The 25,881-nt window shown below is 40.9% G+C and overlaps 1 protein-coding gene across 2 annotated transcripts in view; it reads left to right on the forward strand.

Annotated features, from left to right (window-relative positions):
* The window catches only part of RAB40B (RAB40B, member RAS oncogene family), a 319,276-nt gene that overhangs the window by 176,755 nt on the left and 116,640 nt on the right, over positions 1 to 25,881 (forward strand). For both annotated transcript variants that reach the window (XM_053710367.1, XM_053710359.1), the window contains exon 3: positions 21,867 to 21,927. In XM_053710367.1, the coding sequence (XP_053566342.1) occupies positions 21,867 to 21,927 (61 nt within the window). The remainder of the gene's footprint in view (positions 1 to 21,866; positions 21,928 to 25,881) is intronic.

Raw genomic sequence — 25,881 nt, forward strand, 5'->3', positions numbered from 1 at the left:
GACACCTAAATCTAGTCAGAAAGGCCCCTTCACTCTGGAAGGAAGAGGGAGGAGGCCTCATTTTCAGGCCTCAATTGCGCAGTTGTTTTTTGCCTAGGCAGTCCATGCAGCTTCATGTGGGATCAGAAAAGACTCCAGAGAGGCTTATTTCCTACTAAAATAATCCCTAGGAAGGTAATGGGCTACAGTGGAAGCTGTGGCTAGTACTGTAGTGTTTTAACCTGTTAATAACTGTTATTAGCTCCGGTTTGGGCATTAAGGGGTTAATTGGTCTGAAAATTTGTGTGCAATCTTTTCAAAGCATCAAGACAGCATGAAAGGGTAGCCCCGATCCGGGACCGGATCTAGTAGGGGGCAGACTTTCTCTCTTTGCTCAGGCTTGGGCAAGAGATGTTCCGGACCCCTTGGCACTAGAAATTGTCTCTCAGGGGTACCTTCTAGAGTTCAAAGACCTTTCCCCAAGGGGAAGGTTCCTCATGTCTCACTTATCTTTAGACAGATAAGGAAACAGGCATTCTTACTTTTTACTCAAACTTGTTTGTAGTTCCCAAAAAGGAGAGAACGTTCAGGCCAATTCTGGATTTAAAGATCCTAAACAAATTCCTCAAAGTTCCATCATTCAAAATGGAAACAATTTGAACAATTTTACCAATGATCCAGGAGGATCAATACACGACTACCGTGGACCTAAAGGATGCATACCTGCATATTCCTATCCACAAAAATCACCATCAGTTCTTAAGGTTCGCCTTTCTGGACAAGCATTACCAGTTTGTGGCTCTTCCTTTTGGGTTAGCCACCGCTCCCAGAATTTTCACAAAGGTGCTAGGGTCCCTTCTAGCGGTACTAAGACCACGGGGCATTGCAGTAGCACCTTACCTGGACAACATCTTAATACAGGCGTCGTCTTTTCCCAGAGCCAAGGCTCATACAGATATTGTTCTTGCCTTCCTAAGGTCTCACGGGTGGAAGGTGAAAGTAGAAAAAAGTTCTCTGTCCCCGGTCACAAGGGTTCTTTTCCTGGGAACAATAATAGACTCGGTAGAAATGAAAATCTTTCTGACGGAGGTCAGGAAGTCAAAACTTTCAAATGCTTGTCGAGTTCTTCATGCCATTCCTCAGCCGTCTGTGGCTTAGTGCATGGAGCTAATCGGTCTAATGGTTGCGGCAATGGACATAGTCCCGTTTGCCAGAATTCATCTAAGACCACTGCAATTGTGCATGCTCAGGCAGTGGAATGGGGATTATGCAGATTTGTCTCCCCAGATACAAATGGACCAGAAAACCAGAGAATCGCTCCTCTGGTGGTTGTCTCAGGATCACCTGTCTCAGGGAATGAGTTTCCGCAGACCAGAGTGGATCATTGTCCCGACCGACGCCAGTCTCTTAGGCTGGGGCGCGGTCTGGGACTCCCTGAAAGCTCAGGGTCTATGGTCTCGGGAAGAATCTCTTCTCCCGATAAACATTTTGGAACTGATAGCGATATTCAATGTGCTCCTGGCTTGGCCTCAACTAGCGAAGGCCAAATTTATAAGATTTCAGTCGGACAACATGACGACTGTGGCGTACAACAATCATCAGGGAGGAACAAAGAGTTCCCTGGCGATGAGAGAAGTATCCAAGATAATCAAATGGGAGGAGGATCACTCCTGCCATCTATCTGCAATTCACATCCCAGGAGTAGACAACTGGGAGGCGGATTATTTGAGTCGTCAGACTTTCCATCCGGGGGAGTGGGAACTTCACCCGGAGGTCTTTGCCCAGTTAACTCAACTATGGGGCATTCCAGATATGGATCTGATGGCGTCTTGTCAGAACTCCAAGGTTCCACGCTACGGGTCCAGGTCCAGGGATCCCAAGGCGACATTGGTGGATGCATTAGTGGCGCCTTGGTCGTTCAATCTAGCTTATGTCTTTCCACCGTTTCCTCTCCTTCCCAGGCTAGTAGCCAGGATCAAACAGGAGAAGGCTTCGGTGATTCTAATAGTTCCTGCGTGGCCACGCAGGACTTGGTATGCAGACCTGGTGAATATGTCATCGGTTCCACCATGGAAGCTACCTTTGAGACAGGACCTTCTAGTACAAGGTCCATTCGAACATTCAAACCTAGTTTCTCTGCAACTGACTTCTTGGAGATTGAACGCTTGATCCTATCTAAGCTTGGGTTTTCGGAATCTGTTATAGATACTCTGGTTCAGGCCAGAAAGCCTGTGACCAGGAAAATTTACCATAAGATATGGAAAAATATCTCTGTTGATGCGAATCCAAGGGTTACTCATGGAGTAAAATTAAGATTCCAAGAATACTTTCCTTTCTCCAAGAGGGATTGGAGAAAGGTCTGTCAGCTAGTTCTCTAAAGGGACAGATATCTGCTCTGTCTGTTTTGTTGCTCAAACGTCTGGCAGCAGTGCCAGATGTTCAAGCGTTTGTACAGGCGTTAGTCAGAATCAAGTCTGTCTACAGACCTGTGACTCCTCCATGGAGTCTAAACTTAGTTCTTTCAGTTCTTCAAGGGGTTCCGTTTGAACCTTTACATTACATAGATATTAAGTTACTATCTTGGAAAGTTTTGTTTTTGGTTGCTATTTCTTCTGCTAGAAGAGTTTCTGAATTGTCTGCTTTGCAGTGTAATTCACCCTATCTGGTTTTTTCATACAGATAAGGTAGTTTTATGTACCAAGCCTGGTTTTCTTCCAAAAGTGGTTTCCAATAGGAATATTAACCAGGAAATAGTTGTTCCTTCTCAGTGTTCGAATCCAGTTTCGAAGAAGGAACGTTTGTTACATAATCTGGATGTGGTTCGTGCTTTAAAATTCTATTTAGAAGCAACAAAGGATTTCAGACAGACATCATCCTTGTTTGTCGTCTATTCTAGTAAGAGGAGAGGTCAGAAAGCTACTGCTACCTCTCTTTCCTTCTGGCTAAAAAGCATCATCCGATTGGCTTATGAGACTGCCGGACGGCAGCCTCCTGAACGAATTACAGCTCACTCTACTAGAGCTGTGGCTTCCACATGGGCTTTCAAGAATAAGGCTTCTGTTGAACAGATCTGTAAGGCAGCGACGTGGTCTTCTCTGCATACATTTGCCAAATTTTAAAAATTCGATACTTATGCTTCTTCGGAGGCTATTTTTGGGAGAAAGGTTTTACAAGCAGTGGTGCCTTCCGTTTAGGTTACCTGACTTGTTCCCTCCCTTCATCCATGTCCTAAAGCTTTGGTATTGGTTCCCACAAGTAAGGATGAAGCCGTGGACCAGACACACCAATGTAGGAGAAAACAGAATTTATGTTTACCTGATAAATTTCTTTCTCCTGCGGTGTGTCCGGTCCACGGCCCGCCCTGGCTTTTAGTCAGGTTTAAAATTTTTGTTTCTTGTACACTACAGTCACCACTGCACCCTATGGTTCTCCTTTTTCTCCTAACCGTCGGTCGAATGACTGGGGGGCGGAGCTAGAGGGGGGACTATATGGACAGCTTTGCTGTGTGCTCTCTTTGCCACTTCCTGTAGGGAATGAGAATATCCCACAAGTAAGGATGAAGCCGTGGACTGGACACATCGTAGGAGAAAGAAATTTATCAGGTAAACATAAATTCTGTTTTTACTGCTGTGTATATTGACCGTCACTGTCACTCCTGTCACCTGAAGCCGACGCTTCCAGTTATTGGCCAGGAAACAGGGGAGTGACAAACGGCTTTTTAAAGGGATTTGGTTTTCTATGTGGAGCACAGAGCTTTTCTCTGTATTTTTAAGTATACATAATAAAATTTAGTTTTATATTTACATATACTCCGCCTAGGTAGATTTGAGTGCTAACATCCCCTTTTCTCCTTTCCCCTCTTGTACTTTATAAATAGTTATTTAATAGGGGCAGCACTGGTTCCTTGTATTAGGTTCCTTTCTTTCATGTAATTGGCAAGAGTCCATGAGCTAGTGACATATGGGATATACAATCCTACCAGGAGGGGCAAAATTTCCCAAACCTCAAAATGCCTATAAATACACCCCTCACCACACCCACAATTCAGTTTTACAAACTTTGCCTCCTATGGAGGTGGTGAAGTAAGTTTGTGCTAAGATTTCTACGTTGATATGCGCTTCTCAGCATTGTTGAAGCCCGATTCCTCTGAGTACAGCGAATGTCAGAGGGACGTGAAGGGAGTATCACTTATTGAATACGATGATTTCCCTAACGGGGGTCTATTTCATGGGTTCTCTGTTATCGGTCGTAGAGATTCATCTCCTACCTCCCTTTTCAGATCGACGATATACTCTCAATTTACCATTACCTCTACTGATAACTGTTTCTGTACTGGTTTGGCTATCTGCTATATGTGGATGGGTATCTTTTGGTAAGTATGGTTTTTATTACTTAAGACACCTCCGCTATGGTTTGGCACTTTATGCATTTATATAAAGTTCTAAATATATGTATTGTACTTATATTTGCCATGAGTCAGGTTCATATATTTCCTTCTGCAGACTGTCAGTTTCATATTTGGGTAATATAAATATCTTTTATAGAATTTTTTTTCTTACCTGGGGTTTAGTCTTTTTTTCAATTGACTACTTCTTGCAAATTGCGGGTGGCATTAGGCCCGCGGGTGCGTCAAATGCTTAACTTTATTGCGTCATTCTTGGCGCGGAAAAATACGTCTGACGCAACTTCGTCATTTCCGGCGTCATACTTGAACACCATGAACACTGTTATTTTTTGGCGCCAAAAAGTTTACGTTACTCTGTGCGTCATACTCAGAGCCAAACTTTTTCATTATTTCAATACCCCATTGATGTTTGCCTCTTGATTTTTTTTTCTCCATCAGAGGCCTATGCTATTTGCTTTTTTTCCCATTCCTGAAACTGTCATATAAGGAAATAGATAATTTTGCTTTTTATGTTGTTTTTTCTCTTACATTTTGCAAGATGTCTTTATCTGATCCTACCTCAGAAGTTTCTGCTGGAACATTGCTGCCTGACATCGGTCCTACCAAAGCTAAGTGCATTTGTTGTAAAATTGTTGAAATTATTTCGCCGAATGTCATTGGTAATAGTTGTCATGATAAACTTTTACATGCAGTTAGTGTATCCATCAGTAATAGCACATTGCCAGTTGTAGTTCCTTCAACTTCTAATGTGCATGATATACCTGTAAATTTTAAAGAATTTGTTCTGATTCTATTTTGAAGGTTTTGTCTGCATTTCCACCTTCTAATAAATGTAACGGTCTTTTAAAACTTCTCATTTAGTTGATGAAATTTCAAATGACTAACAACATAATTTATCTTCTAATGATGAGGATCTATCTGATACAGAAGATCCTTCCTCAGACATTGACACTGACAAATCTACTTATTTATTTAAAATAGAGTATATGCGTTCTTTATTAAAAGAAGTGTTAATTACTTTGGATATTGAGGTAACCAGTCCTATTGACGTTCAGTCTAATAAACGTTTAAATGCTGTTTTTAAACCTCCTGTGGTTTCTCCAGGGGTTTTTTCCTATTCCTGAGGCTATTGCTGTTATGATTTCTAGGGAATGGAATAAGCCAGGTACTTCTTTTATTCCTTCTTCAAGGTTTAAAAAATTGATGGGGCTATTTCTACTCTTGCTAAACGTACCACTATTCCTATGGAAGATAGTACTTCCTTTTAAGGATCCTTTAGATAGGAAGCTTGAATCTTATCTAAGGAAGGCCTATTTATATTCAGGTCCTCTTTTCAGACCTGCAATTTCTTTGGCTGATGTTGCGGCTGCATCAACCTTCTGATTGGAGAATTTAGCGCAACAGGAATTGGATTCTGACTTATCTAGCATTATTCGCCTATTGCAATATGCTAATCATTTTATTGTGATGCAATTTTTGTTATCAAAATTGATGTTAGATCCATGTCAAGGTAATAATTTATTTGGTTCTCAGTTGGATTATATTATTTCAACTGTCACTGGGGGAAGGGAGTTTTTCTGCCTCAGGATTAAAAACCTAAGGGTAAATCTAAGGCTTCTAACCGTTTTCGTTCCTTTCGTCAGAATAAGGAACAAAAACTCAATCTTCCCCCCAAGGAGTCTTCTTCCAATTGGAAGCCTTCCTCAAGTTGGAATAAATCCAAGCCATTTAGGAAACCAAAGTCATCCCCTAAGTCTGCATGAAGGTGAGGCCCTCATTCCAGCTCAGCTGGTAGGGTGCAGATTAAGGTTTTTCAAAGATATTTGGATAAAATCTGTCCAAAATCAATGGATTCAGAGCATTATCTCTCAAGGGTATCAAATAGGATTCAGAGTAAGACCTCCTGTGAGAAGATTTTTTCTCTCGTGTATCCCAGTAAAAGCTCAGGCTTTCCTGAAGTGTGTTTCAGACCTGGAGTCTTCAGGGGTAATCATGCCAGTTCCTCCTCAGGAACAAGGTTTGGGGTTTTATTCAAATCTATTCATTGTATCAAAGAAGGAAAATTTATTCAGAACAGTTCTGGATCTGAAAAATTTTGAATCGTTATGTAAGAGTACCAACTTTCAAAATGGTGACTATAAGGACTATTCTGCCTTTTGTTCAGCAAGGACATTATATGTACACAATAGACTTGCAGGATGCATACCTTCATATTCCGATTCATCCAGAACATTTTCAGTTTCTGAGATTCTCTTTTCTAAAAAAGCATTACCAATTAGTTGCTCTTCCATTTGGCCTAGCAACAGCTCCAAGAATCTTTTCAAAGGTTCTAGGTGCCCTACTCTCTGTAATCAGAGAACAGGGTATTGCAGTGTTTCCTTATTTGGATGATATCTTGGTACTAACTCAGTCTTTACGTACTGCAGAATCTCACACAAATCAACTAGTGTTGTTTCTTTGGAAACATGGTTGGAGGATTAATTTACCAAAAGTTTCTTGATTCCTCAGACAAGGGTCACCTTTTTAGGCTTCCAGATAGATTCAGTGTCCATGACTCTGTCTCTAACAGACAAGAGACGTTTAAAATTGGTTGCAGCATGCCGGCACCTTCAGTCTCAGTCATTCCCTTCAGTGGCTATGTGCATGGAAGTTTTAGGTCTCATGACTGCAGCATCGGACGCGATCCCCTTTGCTCGTTTTCACATGAGACCTCTACAGCTTTGTATGCTGAATCAATGTACGACACTCTCTGACATGGTGGATAGATCACCATCGTTTAGTTGAAGGGGCTTCTTTTGTTCGGCCAACCTGGACTGTGATCACAACAGATGCAAGTTTTTCAGGTTGGGGAGCTGTTTGGGGATCTCAAGAGGTGAGATTACCAATAAATATTTTAGAACTCCTTGCAATTCTCAGAGTTCTTCAGTTTTGGCCTCTGCTAAAGAGAGAACCGTTCATTTGTTTTCAGACAGACAATATCACAACAGTGGCATATGTCAATCATCTTGTGGAATTCCCTGCCTCGCTCCATAAGACTCTCCCCTAGTTTTAACAGCTTCAAGCACTCCCTAAAAACTCTACTATTCAGGGATGCATACAACCAACACTAACCTTTCCTAACGCCATTGCTTTCCCCTTGAACCCCTTAGATTGTAAGCCTATGGGCCCAGCTGTTTACAGATCGCTTCATAAGAGCCAACTACAACAGTGAAACTCTCGGCAGGGCCCTCTTCCCACTTGACCCCTACAAAAGCTATCCTGTACACCGACTATGTTTACAGCACTGCGGAATCTGTTGGCGCTCTACAAATACCTGATAATAATAATAATAATAAATCATCAGGGTGGGACTCACAGTCCCAAAGCTATGAAAAAAGTATCTCGGATACTTGTTTAGGCGGAATGCAGCTCTTGTCTAATCTCTGCGGTGCTTATCCCAGGTGTAGACAATTGGGAAGCGGATTATCTCAGCCGCCAGACTTTACATCCAGAGGAGTGATCTCTCCATCCAGATGTGTTTTCTTAGATTGTTCAGTTGTGGGGTCTTCCAGAGATAGATCTCATGGCCTCTCATCTAAACAAGAAACTTCCCAGATACCTGTCCAGGTCCAGGGATGTTCAGGCAGAAGCAGGGGATGCGCTGACACTTCCTTGGTGTTATCATCCTGCTTACATTTTCCCGCCTCTAGTTCTTCTTCCAAGAGTGATCTCCAAAATCATCATGGAACATTAATTTGTGTTGCTGGTGGCTCCAGCATGGCCACACAGGTTTTGGTATGCGGATCTGGTTTGGATGTCCAGTTGCCCGCTTTGGCCACTTCCGTTCGGCCAGACCTACTATCTCAAGGTCCATTTTTCCACCAGGATCTCAAATCATTAAATTTGAAGGTATGGAAATTGAACGCTTAGTACTAAGTCATAGAGGTTTCTCTGACTCGGTGATTAATACTATGCTATAAGCTCGTAAATCTGTTTCTAGGAAGATTTATTATAGAGTTTGGAAGACTTACATTTCATGGTGTTATTCTCATGAATTCTCCTGGCATTCTTTTAGAATTCCTAGAATGTTACAGTTTCTTCAGGACGGTTTAGATAAGGGTTTGTCTGCAAGTTCCTTGAAAGTACAAATCTCCGCTCTTTCTGTTTTATTTCACAGAAAGATTGCTATACTTCCTGATATACACTGTTTTGTACAGGCTTTAGTTCTTATTAAGCTTGTTATTTAATCAATTTCTCCTCCTTGGAGTCTTAATTTGGTTCTGACAGCATTACAGGTTCTTCCATTTGAACTTATGCATTTTTTGGACATTTAACTACTTTCTTTCTGTTCCTTTTGGCCATCTCTTCTGCTAGAAAAGTTTCTGAGTTATCTGCTCTTTCTTGTGAGTCTCCTTTTCTGATTTTTTCATCAGGATAAGGCAGTTTTGCGGACTTCTTTTTAATTTTTACCTAAGGTTGTGAATTCTAGCAACATTAGTAGAGAAATTGTTGTCCCTTCCTTGTGTCCTAATCCTAAGAATTCTTTGGAAAGTTCCTTACATTCTTTGGATGTGGTAAGAGCTTTGAAATATTATGTGGAAGCTACTAAAGATTTCAGGAAGACTTCCAGTTTATTTGTTTTATTTTCTGGTCCTAGGAAAGGTCAGAAGGCTTCTGCTATTTCCTTGGCTTCTTGGTTGAAACTTTTGATTCATCAAGTTTATTTTGAGTCGGGTCAGGCCCCGCCTCAGAGAATTACAGCTCATTCTACTAGATCAGTCTCCACTTCGTGGGCTTTTGAGAATGAAGCTTCAGTTGATCAGATTTGCAAAGCGGCAACTTGGTCCTCTTTGCATTCATTTACTAAATTCTACCATTTTGATGTATTTGCTTCTTCGGAAGCAGTTTTTGGTAGAAAAGTTCTTAAGGCAGCTGTTTCAGTTTGATTCTTCTGCTTATGATTTAAGTTTTTTTCTTTCAAATGAAATAAATTTATATTTTTGGGTTGTGGATTAATTTTTTTCAGCAGATTATGGCTGTTTTTATTTTATTCCCTCCCTCTCTAGTGACTCTTGAGTGGAGATCCACATCTTGGGTATTGCTATCCCATATGTCACTAGCTCATGGACTCTTGCCAATTACATGAAAGAAAACATAATTTATGTAAGAACTTACCTGATAAATTCATTTCTTTCATATTGGCAAGAGTCCATGAGGCCCACCCTTTTTATGGTGGTTATGATTTTTTGTATAAAGCACAATTTCCAAATTTCCTTTGTTGATGCTTTCTACTCCTTTCTTTATCACCCCACTGCTTGGCTATTCGTTAAACTTAATTGTGGGTGTGGTGAGGGGTGTATTTATAGGCATTTTGAGGTTTGGGAAACTTTGCCCCTCCTGGTAGGATTGTGTATACCATATGTCACTAGCTCATGGACTCTTGCCAATATGAAAGAAATGAATTTATCAGGTAAGTTCTTACATAAATTATGTTTTTCTACCTATCTTAATTTACACCTAACGTAGTGCCAGTAATTATCCAAATCTCTGCTTTACTATCAAGGTACAACCATTTATTTCTCTTACTTGGTGTATTCAGTCCACGGATTCATCCTTACTTGTGGGATATTCTCAATCCCTACAGGAAGTGGCAAAGAGAGCACACAGCAAAGCTGTCCATATAGCTCCCCTCAGGCTCCGCCCCCCCAGTCATTCTCTTTGCCACTCTAACAAGTAGCATCTCCATGGGAGGTTAAAGAGTTTGTGGTTTTAGATTTGTAGTTTTTATTTCTTCAATCAAGAGTTTGTTATTTTTAAATAGTGCCGGTTTGTACTATTTACTCTGAAGCAGAAAGTGATGAAGATTTCTGCTGAGAGGAAAAAGATTTTAGCATGTTGTAACTAAAATCCATTGCTGTTCCCACACAGGACTGTTGAGTACCTGAGAACTTCAGTTGGGGGGAACAGTTTGCAGGCTTATACTGCTTAAGGTATGTTCAGTCATTTTTTCTAACAAGACTTGGTAGTGCTAGAAGACTGACAGAAATCCCATGAGGGAAGGTAAGCGATTTTCTGAGACACAGTATAGAATGATGGCTTCAGTTAAGGGCTTTAATACTGACAGACACTGTGATGGGCTAATTCGATTACTTTATTAAGGTAATCTTATATTTATTAAGCGTTTTAGACGTTGGAAACACTTTTTGGGGACTTTTTTACGCCTGGCATTTTGTAAGACAGCTAATCTGATTCAGAAAGGCCCCATAACTCTGGAGTAATGAAGGAGGGGGCCTCATTTTCGCGCCTCAATTGCGCAGTTGATTTGCAACACAGCTCCATGCAGCTTCATGTGCAGAGCCTTAAGAGTACAGGAGGACTTCAGGGAGGCTTAATTTACACCTGCAAATAACCCCAAAGGAAGGTAAAGCCACAGCAAAGACTGTGGCATCGTACTGTAGTGGGTTAAACCGGGTGTTTACTTCATTTTGCTCCTGTTTGGGCATTAAGGTGTTAATTGATTTGAAAATTTGTGTGCAATCATTTCAAGGCATTAGGATCATGTGGTGAAAATTTCATTAAGATCGGATGTTTTTTGATGATTTGGTAAAAAAGTGTGTGCCTTTTATTATTTAAAGAGACAGTAACGTTTTTTCAAAAAGTATTTTTTTCAATATTTTAGTGTTGTCTGAGTCTGTCAAACATGTCTGAGCCTTCAGATAGACCTTGTTCTTTATATTCAAAAGCCATGGCAGTACCCCCATTGCATTTATGTTTAAAGTGTGCAAAAACATCTAAGCATTTTAAAGATCATCCAGTGACAATTAAAAATGCTGCCCAAGATGATTCCTTAACGGAGGGTAATGAGGATAGTCCTTCTTCCTCCCCCCACGTGTCTACACCAGTTACGCCCGCGCAAGCGATGCCTAGTACCTCTAGCGCATTGGCCCCTATTACTTTACAACAATTAGCAGCAGTAATGGATAATTCCCTTGCAGCATTTTTATCCAAACTGCCAGTTATTCCAAGAAAGCGCGATAGCTCAGTTTTAAATACAGAGGATGAGCAATCTGAAGCTTTGGATAATGTATCTGTAGTACCCTCACAAAACTCAGAGGTAGCAGTGAGGGAAGGTCTGTCTGAGGGAGAAATTTCTGACACAGGAAAAGTTTCTCAGCAGGCAGAGTCAGATTCCTAAGCGTTTAAATTTAAGCTGGAACACCTCCGCGTCCTGCTTAAGGAGGTTTTAGCTACGCTGGATGATTGTGACCCCATGGTGGTCCCTGAAAAATTGTGTAAAATGGACAGATTTTTAGAGGTCCCTGTATACACTGAGGCATTTCCGATCCCAAAGAGGGTGGCGGATATTGTGACTAAGGAGTGGGAGAGACCAGGTGTACCCTTTGTTCCCCCACCTATCTTTAAGAAAATGTTCCCCATAAACGACCCTAGGCAGGACGCATGGCAGACGGTCCCTAAGGTAGAGGGGGCTGTTTCAACACTGGCTAAGCGTACAACTATACCAATAGAGGACAGTTGTGCTTTCAAAGATCCTATGGATAAAAAATTGGAAGGATTGCTGAAGAAAATTTTTGTTCAGCAAGGTTTTCTGCTTCAACCAATTGCCTGCATGATTCCGGTAACTACTGCAGCGGCTTTTTGGTTCGAGGCCCTGGAGGAGTCGCTCCAGAGGGAGAGTTCATACGATGAGGTCATGGATAGAATTCATGCTCTAAAGCTGGCTAATTCTTTTATCACTGATGCCGCTCTCCAATTAGCTAAACTAGCGGCGAAAAACTCAGGTTTTGCCATCATGGCGCGAAGAGCGCTTTGGCTCAAATCGTGGTCGGCGGATGTGTCGTCCAAAACAAAACTGTTAAATATTCCCTTCAAGGGGAAAACCCTATTCGGCCCAGAGCTGAAAGAAATTATTTCAGATATCACTGGGGGCAAGGGCTATGCCCTTCCACAAGATATGCCGTTTAAGGCCAAAAACAAGGCTAATTTTCGCTCCTTTCGCAACTTCAGGAGCGGAACTGCTGCAACCTCTGCTGCCGCAAAGCAAGATGACGCTTCCCAGGCCCAAAGCAACCTGGAAACCCTTGCAGGGCTGGAATAAGGGTAAACAGGCCAAGAAGCCTGCTCCTGCTACCAAGACAGCATGAAGGGGTAGCCCCCGATCCGGGATCGGATCTGGTAGGGGGCAGACTTTCTCTCTTTGCTCAGGCTTGGGCAAGAGACGTTCCGGATCCCTGGGCATTAGAAATAGTTGCTCAGGGGTACCTTCTAGAATTCAAGGATTCTCCCCCAAGGGGAAGGTTCCACATTTTTCTCGTTTGTCTTTAGACCAAACAAAGAAACAGGCGTTCTTACGCTGTGTAGAAGATCTACTAAAAATGGGAGTGATACACCCAGTTCCAATTGCAGAACAAGGACTGGGCTTTTACTCAAACCTGTTCGTAGTTCCCAAAAAGGAAGGAACTTTCAGGCCAATCCTGGATCTAAAAATTCTAAACAAATTCCTCAGAGTTCCGTCTTTCAAGATGGAAACCATTCGGACAATCTTGCCGATGATCCAGGAAGGTCAATATATGACTACCGTGGATCTAAAGGATGCGTACCTACATATTCCTATCCACAAAGATCACCATCAGTTCCTAAGGTTCGCTTTTCTGGACAAACATTACCAGTTCGTAGCCCTTCCTTTCGGGTTGGCCACCGCTCCCAGAATTTTCACAAAGGTGCTAGGGTCCCTTCTAGCGGTTCTAAGACCGCGGGGCATTGCAGTAGCACCTTACTTAGACGACATATTGATACAGGCGTCGTCCTTTCACAGAGCCAAGGCTCATACGGACATCGTTCTGGCCTTTCTAAGGTCTCACGGGTGGAAGCTGAACGTAGAAAAGAGTTCTCTGTCCCCGCTCACAAGGGTTCCCTTTCTGGGAACACTAATAGACTCGGTAGAAATGAAAATCTTTCTGACAGAGGTCAGGAAGTCAAAACTGCTGAATACTTGCCGAGTTCTTCATTCCATTCCTCGGCCTTCCATGGCTCAGTGCATAGAAGTAATTGGTTTAATGGTTGCGGCAATGGACGTAGTCCCTTTCGCCCGAATCCATCTCAGACCACTGCAGCTGTGCATGCTCAAACAGTGGAATGGAGATTACGCAGATTTGTCTCCTCAAATTCAAATGGATCAAAAAACCAGAGACTCTCTTCTCAGGTGGTTATCTCAAGATCACCTGTCTCAGGGAATGAGTTTCCGCAGACCGGAGTGGATCATTGTCACGACCGATGCCAGTCTGGTAGGCTGGGGTGCGGTCTGAAACTCCCTGAAGGCTCAGGGACTATGGTCTCGGGAAGAATCTCTTCTCCCGATAAACATTTTGGAGCTGAGAGCGATATTCAATACGCTCCAGGCGTGGCCTCAACTAGCAGAGGCCAAATTCATCAGATTTCAGTCGGACAACATCACGACTGTGGCATACATCAATCATCAGGGAGGAACAAAGAGTTCCCTAGCGATGAAGGAAGTATCCAAGATTATCAAATGGGCGGAGGATCACTCCTGCCATCTATCTGCAATTCACATCCCAGGGGTAGACAACTGGGAGGCGGATTTTCTAAGTCGTCAGACTTTCCATCCGGGGGAGTGGGAACTCCACCCGGAGGTTTTTGCTCAGCTGACCCAGCTTTGGGGCATTCCAGAGTTGGATCTGATGGCTTCCCGTCAGAACACCAAACTTCCCCTTTACGGATCCAGATCCAGGGATCCCAAGGCGGCATTGATAGATGCATTAATAGTGCCTTGGTCATTCAGTCTAGCTTATGTCTTTCCACCGTTTCCTCTTCTCCCTCGGCTAATAGCCAGAATCAAACAGGAGAAGGCTTCGGTAATTCTGATAGCGCCTGCGTGGCCACGCAGGACTTGGTATGCAGACCTAGTGGACATGTCATCGGTCCCACCATGGAAACTGCCATCGAGGCAGGATCTTCTAATCCAGGGTCCTTTCAAGCATCCAAATCTAGTTTCTCTGCAACTGACTGCTTGGAGATTGAACGCTTAATCTTAGCTAAGCGGGGTTTCTCTGATTCAGTTATAGATACTCTGATACAGGCCAGAAAGCCTGTCACCAGGAAAATTTACCATAAGATATGGCGGAAATATCTTTGTTGGTGTGAATCCAAGGGTTACTCGTGGAGTAAGATTAGGATTCTAAGGATATTGTCTTTTCTCCAAGAAGGTTTGGAGAAAGGTCTGTCAGCTAGCTCCTTAAAGGGACAGATATCTGCTCTGTCTATTCTGTTACACAAGCGTCTGGCAGCTGTACCAGACGTTCAGGCGTTTGCACAGGCCCTAGTTAGAATCAAGCCTGTCTACAGACCTGTGGCTCCTCCATGGAGTCTAAATTTAGTTCTTTCAGTTCTTCAATTGGTTCCGTTTGAACCTTTGCATTCCATAGATATCAAGTTGTTATCTTGGAAAGTTTTGTTTTTAGTAGCTATTTCTTCTGCTCGAAGAGTTTCAGAATTGTCTGCTTTACAGTGTGATTCACCCTATCTGGTGTTCCATGCAGATAAGGTTGTTTTGCGTACTAAACCTGGTTTTCTTTCAAAGGTGGTTTCTAATAAGAATATTAACCAGGAAATCATTGTTCCTTCTCTGTGCCCTAATCCAGTTTCTAAGACGGAACGACTGTTGCACAATCTTGATGTGGTTCGTGCTTTAATGTTCTATTTAAAAGCAACTAAAGATTTCAGACAAACATCATCCTTGTTTGTTGTGTATTCTGGTAAGAGGAGAGGTCAGAAAGCGACTGCTACCTCTCATTCTGGCTGAAAAGCATCATCCGATTGGCTTATGAGACTGCTGGTAAGCAGCCTCCTGAAAGAATTACAGCTCATTCCACCAGAGCTGTGGCTTCCACATGGGCTTTCAAGAATGAGGCTTCTGTTGAACAGATTTGCAAGGCAGTGACTTGGTCTTCACTGCATACATTCGCCAAATTTTATAAATTCGATACTTTTGCTTCTTCGGAGGCTATTTTTGGGAGAAAGGTTTTGCAAGCAGTGGTGCCTTCCGTTTAGGTTACCTGACTTGTTCCCTCCCTTCATCCGTGTCCTATTGCTTTGGTATTGGTATCCCACAAGTAAGGATGAATCAGTGGACTGAATACACCAAGTAAGAGAAAACAGAATTTATGCTTACCTGATAAATTACTTTCTCTTACAGGTGTATTCAGTCCACGGCCCGCCCTGATATTTAAGTCGGGTTTAAATTTAATTTACAATAACTACAGTCACCACTGCACCCTATGGTTCTCCTTTTTCTCCTAACCGTCGGTCGAATGACTGGGGGGGCGGAGCCTGAGGGGAGCTATATGGACAGCTTTGCTGTGTGCTCTCTTTGCCACTTCCTGTAGGGATTGAGAATATCCCACAAGTAAGGATGAATTCGTAGACTGAATACACCTGTAAGAGAAAGTAATTTATCAGGTAAGCATAAATTCTGTTTTTTTTAGAAGACCATGTGGCGTCATTGTACCAAACTTATAAAGGGTGTCGGCACGCTCTGTCAGCCCTGGGGATTTATTTCCTGATGTTAGAAGGATGTGGGAACTTATCTAATGGGGTGAAAAGCTGTGGAAACTTTCTGTCCCTTTCTGGAAACAAATAACCTTTAACTGCATCAATGTAAAAAGGAGTCTGAGGAATGGTCCATGGACTTGAAGATCAGAATGACCGACATTTCCATTGTAGCAGCTGTACTGCAGATGACAACAAAAAGCTGTTTCTTACTGTACCTTTGTGTGATTTATTAGTCAGTCCAGACGATGTTATAACCGTCTGTATTACGGTTATTGTTAGAAAATGAAAATAAAGAATAATGCAGGTAAACGTTACTCTGTAAGCTATGGAATTATGATAATGTTGTCTAGCGAACAGCAACTATACCCAACTCCCTGACACATTGTTTATCAGATGCCAGCCTGGGAGCAAGCGCAAGCATAACTAACAGGACGTTCTAATCGAATATGCTCTAAATTACATTAATAACCCTGAATTATCTGATTGGTTGACCAACCATGATTGGTTTAAGACTACCTACGTGTCTAAATGTAGCCACCAATTGGCAAGCGCTACCCAGGTGCAGAATCAAAAATAGGCCAGTTCCTAAGCTTACATTCTTGATTTTTCAAATAAAGATACCAAGAGAACAAAGAAAAATGTATAGAAAGTTGCTTAAAATTGCTGCTCTTTCTGAATCATGAAAGATTAATTTTGACTAGACTATCCCTTTAAGCTACTGGCTGATTCTGAACATTTTGGGCTGTTTACTATGCTTTCAAGCATCCTGAATATTCTGTAGCATATCTTAGGCTGCGACCTTCAAACCCACCCTCCTGGCATGGACCTTTGTGTACTTGCTATATTGCAGTACCGTTTGTGCTACAATGAAATCTCAGCTGCGACCACGGCAGCCCCTTCTACAACAGCGTTTGTATTCCTACTTTGTGGATGTGCAGCAAGAGGCTGAGAGTGGTATAGGGCCTGATCTGGATATGCGGCTCGTGGATAACTCTGTTAAAGCTGACACTACAAGCAGACGCGCTGGTTGGTGACTGGAGTGTCCAGGGTGACATTGTTTTCGGATGACCTGGCCTCCCAGAGGAGCACTGTGTTGAAGTTGGGGGTCGTTCTTGAGAGGACATACCCTGTTTGATGAGAGGTTCTCTCAGTCAGAGATAAAAGATTTTAGTGAGGGGGGAGACCTCCAGGGTACAGCTAAAATGGCCTAATTACCAGGTTGGCACTGTACTGAGAGTCAAGGCTGGCAGCTGAACTATTTACTGAAATACAAGACCCCTAATAATTGATGCATGGGAGTTAAAGGGGCATTCCACCCAGGGGACACTATTCTACGACTTTTTAAACTGTGGTTACTGGTGGTGGGGTACTGGCATGGGGAGCAGCTGGTCATTACTAAGATTTATATACTCTGGTTTCCTACTACTAGAAAGGGTTCCTCCTGGATGTGTTCGGCACTAGGGACCAGGAGACTCGGTTAACTTGGTATGGGCCAACAGGCAAAATATTATATACCCTACTAAGCCTTGTCTCTTCAATTATATTAACAGATTATTGTGAAGCAGTTTTCCTGTGGATTCTCTTGACAATAAAATCCCTAGATGATGACTGACAGGTCTGAAATGTGGCACTATGTCTGGTTTTATGTACCTTTATCTATATACATATATACTGTACTGTTTTAAGTATATGGGCTATCAGCCTTTGGTCTGTGTTTCCAAGACATTTAATACTATGCAGTAGGTGTAAAGTCATTTGGGGAAACATTTTATGGTAGAGTGTCCATTTAAAGGGACAGTCTACTCCAGAATTTGTATTGTTTAAAAAGATTGACAATCCCTTTATTTCCCATTCCCCAATTTTGCATAACCAACACTGTTGTATACTTTTTACCCCTGATTACCTTGTATTGTTGCCTCTGCCGACTGCTCCTTTATCCCAGTGCTTTTGACAGACATGCATTTTAGCCAATCAGTGCCCTCTCATAAGTAACTCCATGGGAGTGAGCACATTATCTATATGGCACACATGAGCTAACGCTGTCTAGCTGGGAAAAACTGTCAAAATGCTAACATAAGGGGCGGCCTTTAAGAGCTTCACAATTGGCATATGAGCCTACCTAGGTTTAGCTTTCAACAAAGAAGTCCAAGAGCACAAAGCAAATTTGATAAAAGTGAATTGGAAAGTTGTTTAAAATTGCTGCTCTATCTGAATCATAAACGTTTAATTTTGGCTAGACTGTCCCTTTAAGGAAAATTTAAACATGATTATGTTGCAGTATTGCTTTATTTTGTTGCTTTTGAAATAACTCTGAAATGTTCTTTTTATTCTCACAGGGAGGCATGAAAGCCTCCATCCTATTTGACCCTGCAACATTCTACACAGTAATTAGTTCAAAGCAAAAAAGAGCAGGAACATTGATTGTACCAGGCTTTTCAAAAGGTTTATTCCTGAACTACTTTGGATATGCTAAACCTTGTAAATTGCGCAGTGGTAAAAGATTTGAAATAATTTCTTTAGCGATGCAACACTTATGCTCTCAGTTTAATGTCCATTTAAGAGAGGTTAAGCGTTCAGCGAGCCAGATGAATCCGTATATAAGGACACATACAAACACACATTTATACTTTTAGCTATTATGCAGCTGTATATAAGGACACATACAAACGCACATTTATACGTTTAGCTATTATGCAGCTGTATGCAGCTGTATATAAGGACACATACAAACACACATTTATACTTTTAGCTATTATGCAGCTGTATGCAGCTGTATATAAGGACACATACAAACGCACATTTATACTTTTAGCTATTATGCAGCTGTATATAAGGACACATACAAACGCACATTTATACTTTTAGCTATTATGCAGCTGTATGTAAGGACACATTCAAACACACATTTATACTTTTATCTATTATGCAGCTGTATATAAGGACACATACAAACGCACATTTATACGTTAAGCTATTATGCAGCTGTATATAAGGACACATACAAACGCACATTTATACGTTTAGCTATTATGCAGCTGTATATAAGGACACATACAAACGCACATTATACGTTTAGCTATTATGCAGCTGTATATAAGGACACATACAAACGCACATTTATACTTTTAGCTATTATGCAGCTGTATGTAAGGACACATACAAACACACATACTTTTAGCTATTATGCAGCTGTATATAAGGACACATACAAACGCACATTTATACGTTTAGCTATTATGCAGCTGTATATAAGGACACATACAAACACACATTTATACTTTTAGCTATTATGCAGCTGTATATAAGGACACATACAAACACACATTTATACTTTTAGCTATTATGCAGCTGTATATAAGGACACATACAAACACACATTTATACTTTTAGCTATTATGCAGCTGTATATAAGGACACATACAAACGCACATTTATACGTTAAGCTATTATGCAGCTGTATATAAGGACACATACAAACACACATTTATACTTTTAGCTATTATGCAGCTGTATGTAAGGACACATACAAACGCACATTTATACTTTTAGCTATTATGCAGCTGTATATAAGGACACATACAAACGCACATTTATACTTTTATCTATTATGCAGCTGTATATAAGGACACATACAAACGCACATTTATACGTTAAGCTATTATGCAGCTGTATATAAGGACACATACAAACGCACATTTATACGTTTAGCTATTATGCAGCTGTATATAAGGACACATACAAACGCACATTATACGTTTAGCTATTATGCAGCTGTATATAAGGACACATACAAACGCACATTTATACTTTTAGCTATTATGCAGCTGTATGTAAGGACACATACAAACACACATACTTTTAGCTATTATGCAGCTGTATATAAGGACACATACAAACGCACATTTATACGTTTAGCTATTATGCAGCTGTATATAAGGACACATACAAACACACATTTATACTTTTAGCTATTATGCAGCTGTATATAAGGACACATACAAACACACATTTATACTTTTAGCTATTATGCAGCTGTATATAAGGACACATACAAACACACATTTATACTTTTAGCTATTATGCAGCTGTATATAAGGACACATACAAACGCACATTTATACGTTAAGCTATTATGCAGCTGTATATAAGGACACATACAAACACACATTTATACTTTTAGCTATTATGCAGCTGTATGTAAGGACACATACAAACGCACATTTATACTTTTAGCTATTATGCAGCTGTATATAAGGACACATACAAACGCACATTTATACTTTTAGCTATAATGCAGCTGTATATAAGGACACATACAAACGCACATTTATACTTTTAGCTATTATGCAGCTGTATATAAGGACACATACAAACGCACATTTATAAATTTAGCTATTATGCAGCTGTATATAAGGACACATACAAACACACATTTATACTTTTAGCTATTATGCAGCTGTATATAAGGACACATACAAACACACATTTATACTTTTAGCTATTATGCAGCTGTATATAAGGACACATACAAACACACATTTATACTTTTAGCTATTATGCAGCTGTATATAAGGACACATACAAACACACATTTATACTTTTAGCTATTATGCAGCTGTATATAAGGACACATACAAACGCACATTTATACATTAAGCTATTATGCAGCTGTATATAAGGACACATACAAACGCACATTTATACTTTTAGCTATTATGCAGCTGTATATAAGGACACATACAAACGCACATTTATACTTTTAGCTATTATGCAGCTGTATATAAGGACACATACAAACGCACATTTATACATTTAGCTATTATGCAGCTGTATATAAGGACACATACAAACACACATTTATACGTTTAGCTATTATGCAGCTGTATATAAGGACACATACAAACGCACATTTATACTTTTAGCTATTATGCAGCTGTATATAAGGACACATACAAACGCACATTTATACGTTTAGCTATTAAAAGGTAAGTGAGTGTGTGAAGCGCTAAGGCTTAACCCACCTGGCCAATCTACGAGTAACTGTCTCCTTCCCAGACAGTGAAATCAAACAAATAGTTAAAATGAAGTTTGTAGATGGCGCTATAAGCTTATAGCGCCATCTACAAACTTCATTTTAACTATACGTTTAGCTATTATGCAGCTGTATATAAGGACACATACAACACACATTTATACGTTTAGCTATTATGCAGCTGTATATAAGGACACATACAAACGCACATTTATACGTTTAGCTATTATGCAGCTGTATATAAGGACACATACAAACACACATTTATACGTTTAGCTATTATGCAGCTGTATATAAGGACACATACAAACGCACATTTATACTTTTAGCTATTATGCAGCTGTATATCCGTTTATCCTATGACCACAACATAATCACCCACATGAAGCAGGGAAAGAAATAAAATACACTGTTGGATATTGCTGCACCACCTCTCTGCAGCGCTTAAAATTAGCTGCAATTTCTCTTGTGAGGTACATAGTGTTCCCTCGCATCACTGTGATGACACACACCTCCGCATCTCCCACATGCCACAGCAAGAGGTGGAAAACACATTTCTTTGTATGAAAGAGTTGAATGACTAAAACAACTTACGAAATGCAAAAATTCTGCTTTAAAATGTGAAATGAGAAGTCCTTTTGTAAAGGCAGGTGCAAATAATATGCTTTCTGCCACACAGTTAATAAAGGATTAATTGAACGTATTATCCTGTCATGACAACCACGAGCACCACCGGCTAATTACAGCCTTTGTCACTAGCCTGGAATATCTGTACTGCCTGACATGAGCTAAAGTATTTTGCAGCACTCTAAGAATTCTTGTGTGATAAATTAATGACCGTTTGCTGAATGTCACGCTTAATATTGATGTGTCTTTGCTTTACAGGCATCGACTACAAAACGACCACAATACTTCTAGATGGAAGGCGGATAAAATTACAACTTTGGTGAGTAAGCTGGCCAGTGACTGGCAGTAACCACATAATATAATATGTAATCAGTGCCTGTACCTGTTCTTATTCTGCTCACTAGAGGCTATGCACATGGGACCTAGTGAATAGGGTTGTACGTCATGTGACCATTAGTTTAGCGGTCACTTGACAGTAATTGCTGGATACCAACTTAAAGGGCAAATGGCGTATCTGGCAATATGTGGTCATTTAATACTGCAATACTAATGGTAAATTGTCATATATAATGTAACCTTTACTGGGTGGATTAATGTCTGATTGACGCTCTAGCAGGAGTACAGAGGAATAATATTTGAGACAGAAGTAAAATCTATAAATGATAGCTGCTTATGGGCTTTGACAAGCCTTGACCAATACCCTGTACTATCTAATGTTGGTGTTTATGTTACTAAAATCATCTAATGTGTAGATTATGAAGTGAACTGAGTAGATTGTAAATAGGTAAATGGTTCTGGTGGCACTGAAAAGTCTTTAACACACAGCTGCAAATGGAATCAAGTGGACTACTAGTTACCATCATGTACACTAAGGACAATGTGTTTTCTTTCATCAGATGGAGAGAGTGCACATTTTACAACGTGTGGAAATTCTCCTCCTAACCACTAGGATGAGGCAAAAGATAACCCAACACACCAGAGCTTTTTAAATCCCTTCCAGTTCCTATGATCCTCAGCCATTTTCTTTTGTCTCAGTGATGAGGATTCAGGTGAAAGTGAAGGGCAGATCTACTTGTTGTTAAAAAGGGGATCATCTAACTGATCTAAGGTCCACTTCCTCCTTGCAGTAATCTGTTGGTCAGAGGGGTTGACAAGGAGTTCTCAGCCAGACAGTCAGGCTTCTCAGGTAAAATGCAGACTTTTCTACCAATCCCCTGGTACAGTGAGTTGCTTGTTGTGGGAACCACAGTCCTTACCAGGTAAAATGCAGACTTTCCCACCAATCCCCTGGTACAGTGAACTGTTCCTTGGGGGATCCACAGTCCTTACCAGGTGAAATGTGGACTTGTCCACCAATACGCTGGGTTGTAGATGATATTAGATGTTTAGATCCATGGCATCCTGCTTGCATTGCCTAGGATGGGCTTGTCTAATGGAGGCAAGTTGCTGCAGCTGAGGTAAGACCAGTGGACAAAGGTGCTGATTATGCAGTTTGCACCTTCATAGCTATTAGTATTAACATGTACACATGCTTCATATACTCTGGGGACATGTATTTGTACAAAATACACCATATATTGGCAGTTTGTATCACTTTTGGGCACTTTAAATTTTTTTAAAAAAAAATAGACAAGCTTTGTGGCTTAAATCTTGGCTGCTGATATGGTATCTAAAAGCATATGGCTTTTTCTTGCCTTTTAGGATAAATCTCTGTTTGGGCCTGTACTGGATGCTATTATTGCCACTGGGGGTTATGGAGCTATTGTTGCCTACGATAAAAAAAAATCTAATGGTAATCCTTTTTCTTTCTGCAATCTAAGGCTCAGAAAGCCATGTGGATATACAGCCCTTGGTCCAGACACAAACAGTCCAAGATGTCTACCCCAGCCTCCAAGACCACATGAAGGTGCAGCACCCATACTAGATCAGTCTCTGGTGGGGGGCAGGTTGAGTCTATTGCGGGAGGTTTGTGAGAAATATTTCTCTTGTAAGGTGTATCCAGTCCACGGATTCATCTATTACTTGTGGGATATTCTCCTTCCCAACAGGAAGCTGCAAGAGGATCACCCACAGCAGAGCTGTCTATATAGCTCCTCCCCTAACTGCCACCTCCCAGTCATTCTCTTGCAGCTCTCGACAAGGGAAGCAGCTAGAGAGATGTGGTGCGTTAATGTAGTTTATCTTCAATCAAAAGTTTGTTATTTTCAAATGGTACCGGAGTTGTACTATTTTAGCCTCAGGCAGAAAGTTGAAGAAGAGTCTGCCTGTGGTCTTTGACGATCTTAGCAGGTTGTAACTAAGATCCATTGCTGTTCTCACACATAACTGAAGAGATGGGTAACTTCAGCTGAGGGAATAGCGTGCAGGGTCTCCTGCTCTGAGGTATGTGCAGTTTTAATTTTTTCTAGAGAGATGATAAGCTAGAAAATGCTGACAGTACCTGATTTATTTAAGGTAAGCCTGATTACAGTGATTTAATAACGACTGGTATCATGCTTGCTGTAAAGGGTAATATTTTTATTATTTACTCACATTACTGAATAGATATAACGTTTGCTTGAGGTGTATAAACGTTTATTTCATATTGGTGATAAAACTTTATTCTGGGGCCCAGTTTTTCCACATGGCTGACTAGATTTTGCCTAGGGATAGTTTTTTAAGGCCCTCTCACTGTGAGTACAGGTTGGGAGGGGCTTATTTTCCATTAGTTTTTGCAGCTTGAGACATCCAGCTTCCCTGAAGGAGTCCCCTGAACATATAGGACCTCTTTAAGGGGTTTTTGTGCCTTCCAAAGTCATTGTATGGGCAGGTAGGGCCACAGTAGAGCTGTGGCAGTTTGTTGTGACTGTTTAAAAACGTTTATTTCGTTTTTTTTTATCCGGTTTTGAAACTAAGGGGTTAATCATCCATTTGCAAGTGGGTGCAATTCTCTTTCAGCCTATTATACACACTGTAAAAATTTCGTAAGATTTACTGCTTTTTTCACTGTTTTAGCAGTTTCTGTGATTGGTTTTTTCTCTTAAAGGCACAGTACCGTTTTTATTTTTTGCTTGTTCACAGTTATTAAAGTGTTTTCCAAGCTTGCTGGTCTCATTACTAGTCTGTTTAAACATGTCTGACATAGAGGAAACTCATTGTTCATTATGTTTAGAAGCCATTGTGGAACCCCCTCTTAGAATGTGTACCAAATGCACTGATTTTACTATAGATTACAAAGACCATATTCTGGCTTTAAAAAATTTATCACCAGAAGAAATTGACAAGGAGGAAGTTATGCCGTCTAACTCACCCCACGTGTCAGATCCTATAAATGCCGCTCAGGGGACGCCTAGTACATCTAGCGCGCCCATTGCATATACCTTGCAAGACATGGCGGCAGTTATGAATCATACCCTTACAGAGGTATTATCTAAACTGCCAGGATTGCAAGGAAAGCGAGACAGCTCTGGGACTAGAATAAATACAGAGATCTCTGACGCTTTAGTAGCTATCTCTGATACACCCTCACAATATAATGAAGCTGAAGCAGGGGAGCTTCAATCTGTGGGTGATTTTTCTGATTCAGGGAAGATACTTCAATCTGATTCTGATATGTCTATATTTAAATTTAAGCTTGAACACCTCCGCGTATTACTCAGGGAGGTTTTAGCAACTCTAGATGGCTGTGACACTATTGTAGTCCCAGAGAAATTATGTAGATTGGATAAATACTATGCAGTACCTACTTACACTGATGTTTTTCCAATCCCTAAAAGGTTTTCTGAAATTATTACTAAGGAATGGGAATAGACCAGGTGTACCGTTCTCTCCCCCTCCTGTTTTTAAAAAAGATGTTTCCTATAGATGCCGCTACACAGGACTTATGGCAGACGGTCCCTAAGGTGGAGGGAGCAGTTTCTACTCTAGCTAAGCGTACCACTATCCCTGTCGAGGACAGTTGTGCTTTTCTAGATCCAATGGATAAAAAATTAGAGGGTTACCTTAAGAAAATTTTTATTCAACAAGGTTTTATTCTCCAGCCTCTTGCATGCATTGCCCCAGTCACTGCTGCCGCGGCTTTCTGGTTTGAGTCACTAGAGGAGGCTCTACAGGTTGAAACCCCATTGGAAGATATGATTGACAAGCTTAGGGCCCTTAAGTTAGCCAATTCATTTGTTTCTGACACCGTTGTTCATTTAACCAAGCTAACGGCTAAAAATTCAGGTTTTGCTATTCAGGCACGTAGGGCGCTATGGCTTAAATCCTGGTCAGCTGACGTGACTTCAAAGTCTAA

This window comes from Bombina bombina, chromosome 1, assembly GCF_027579735.1.
Source record: "Bombina bombina isolate aBomBom1 chromosome 1, aBomBom1.pri, whole genome shotgun sequence".
Lineage (NCBI taxonomy): Eukaryota > Metazoa > Chordata > Amphibia > Anura > Bombinatoridae > Bombina > Bombina bombina.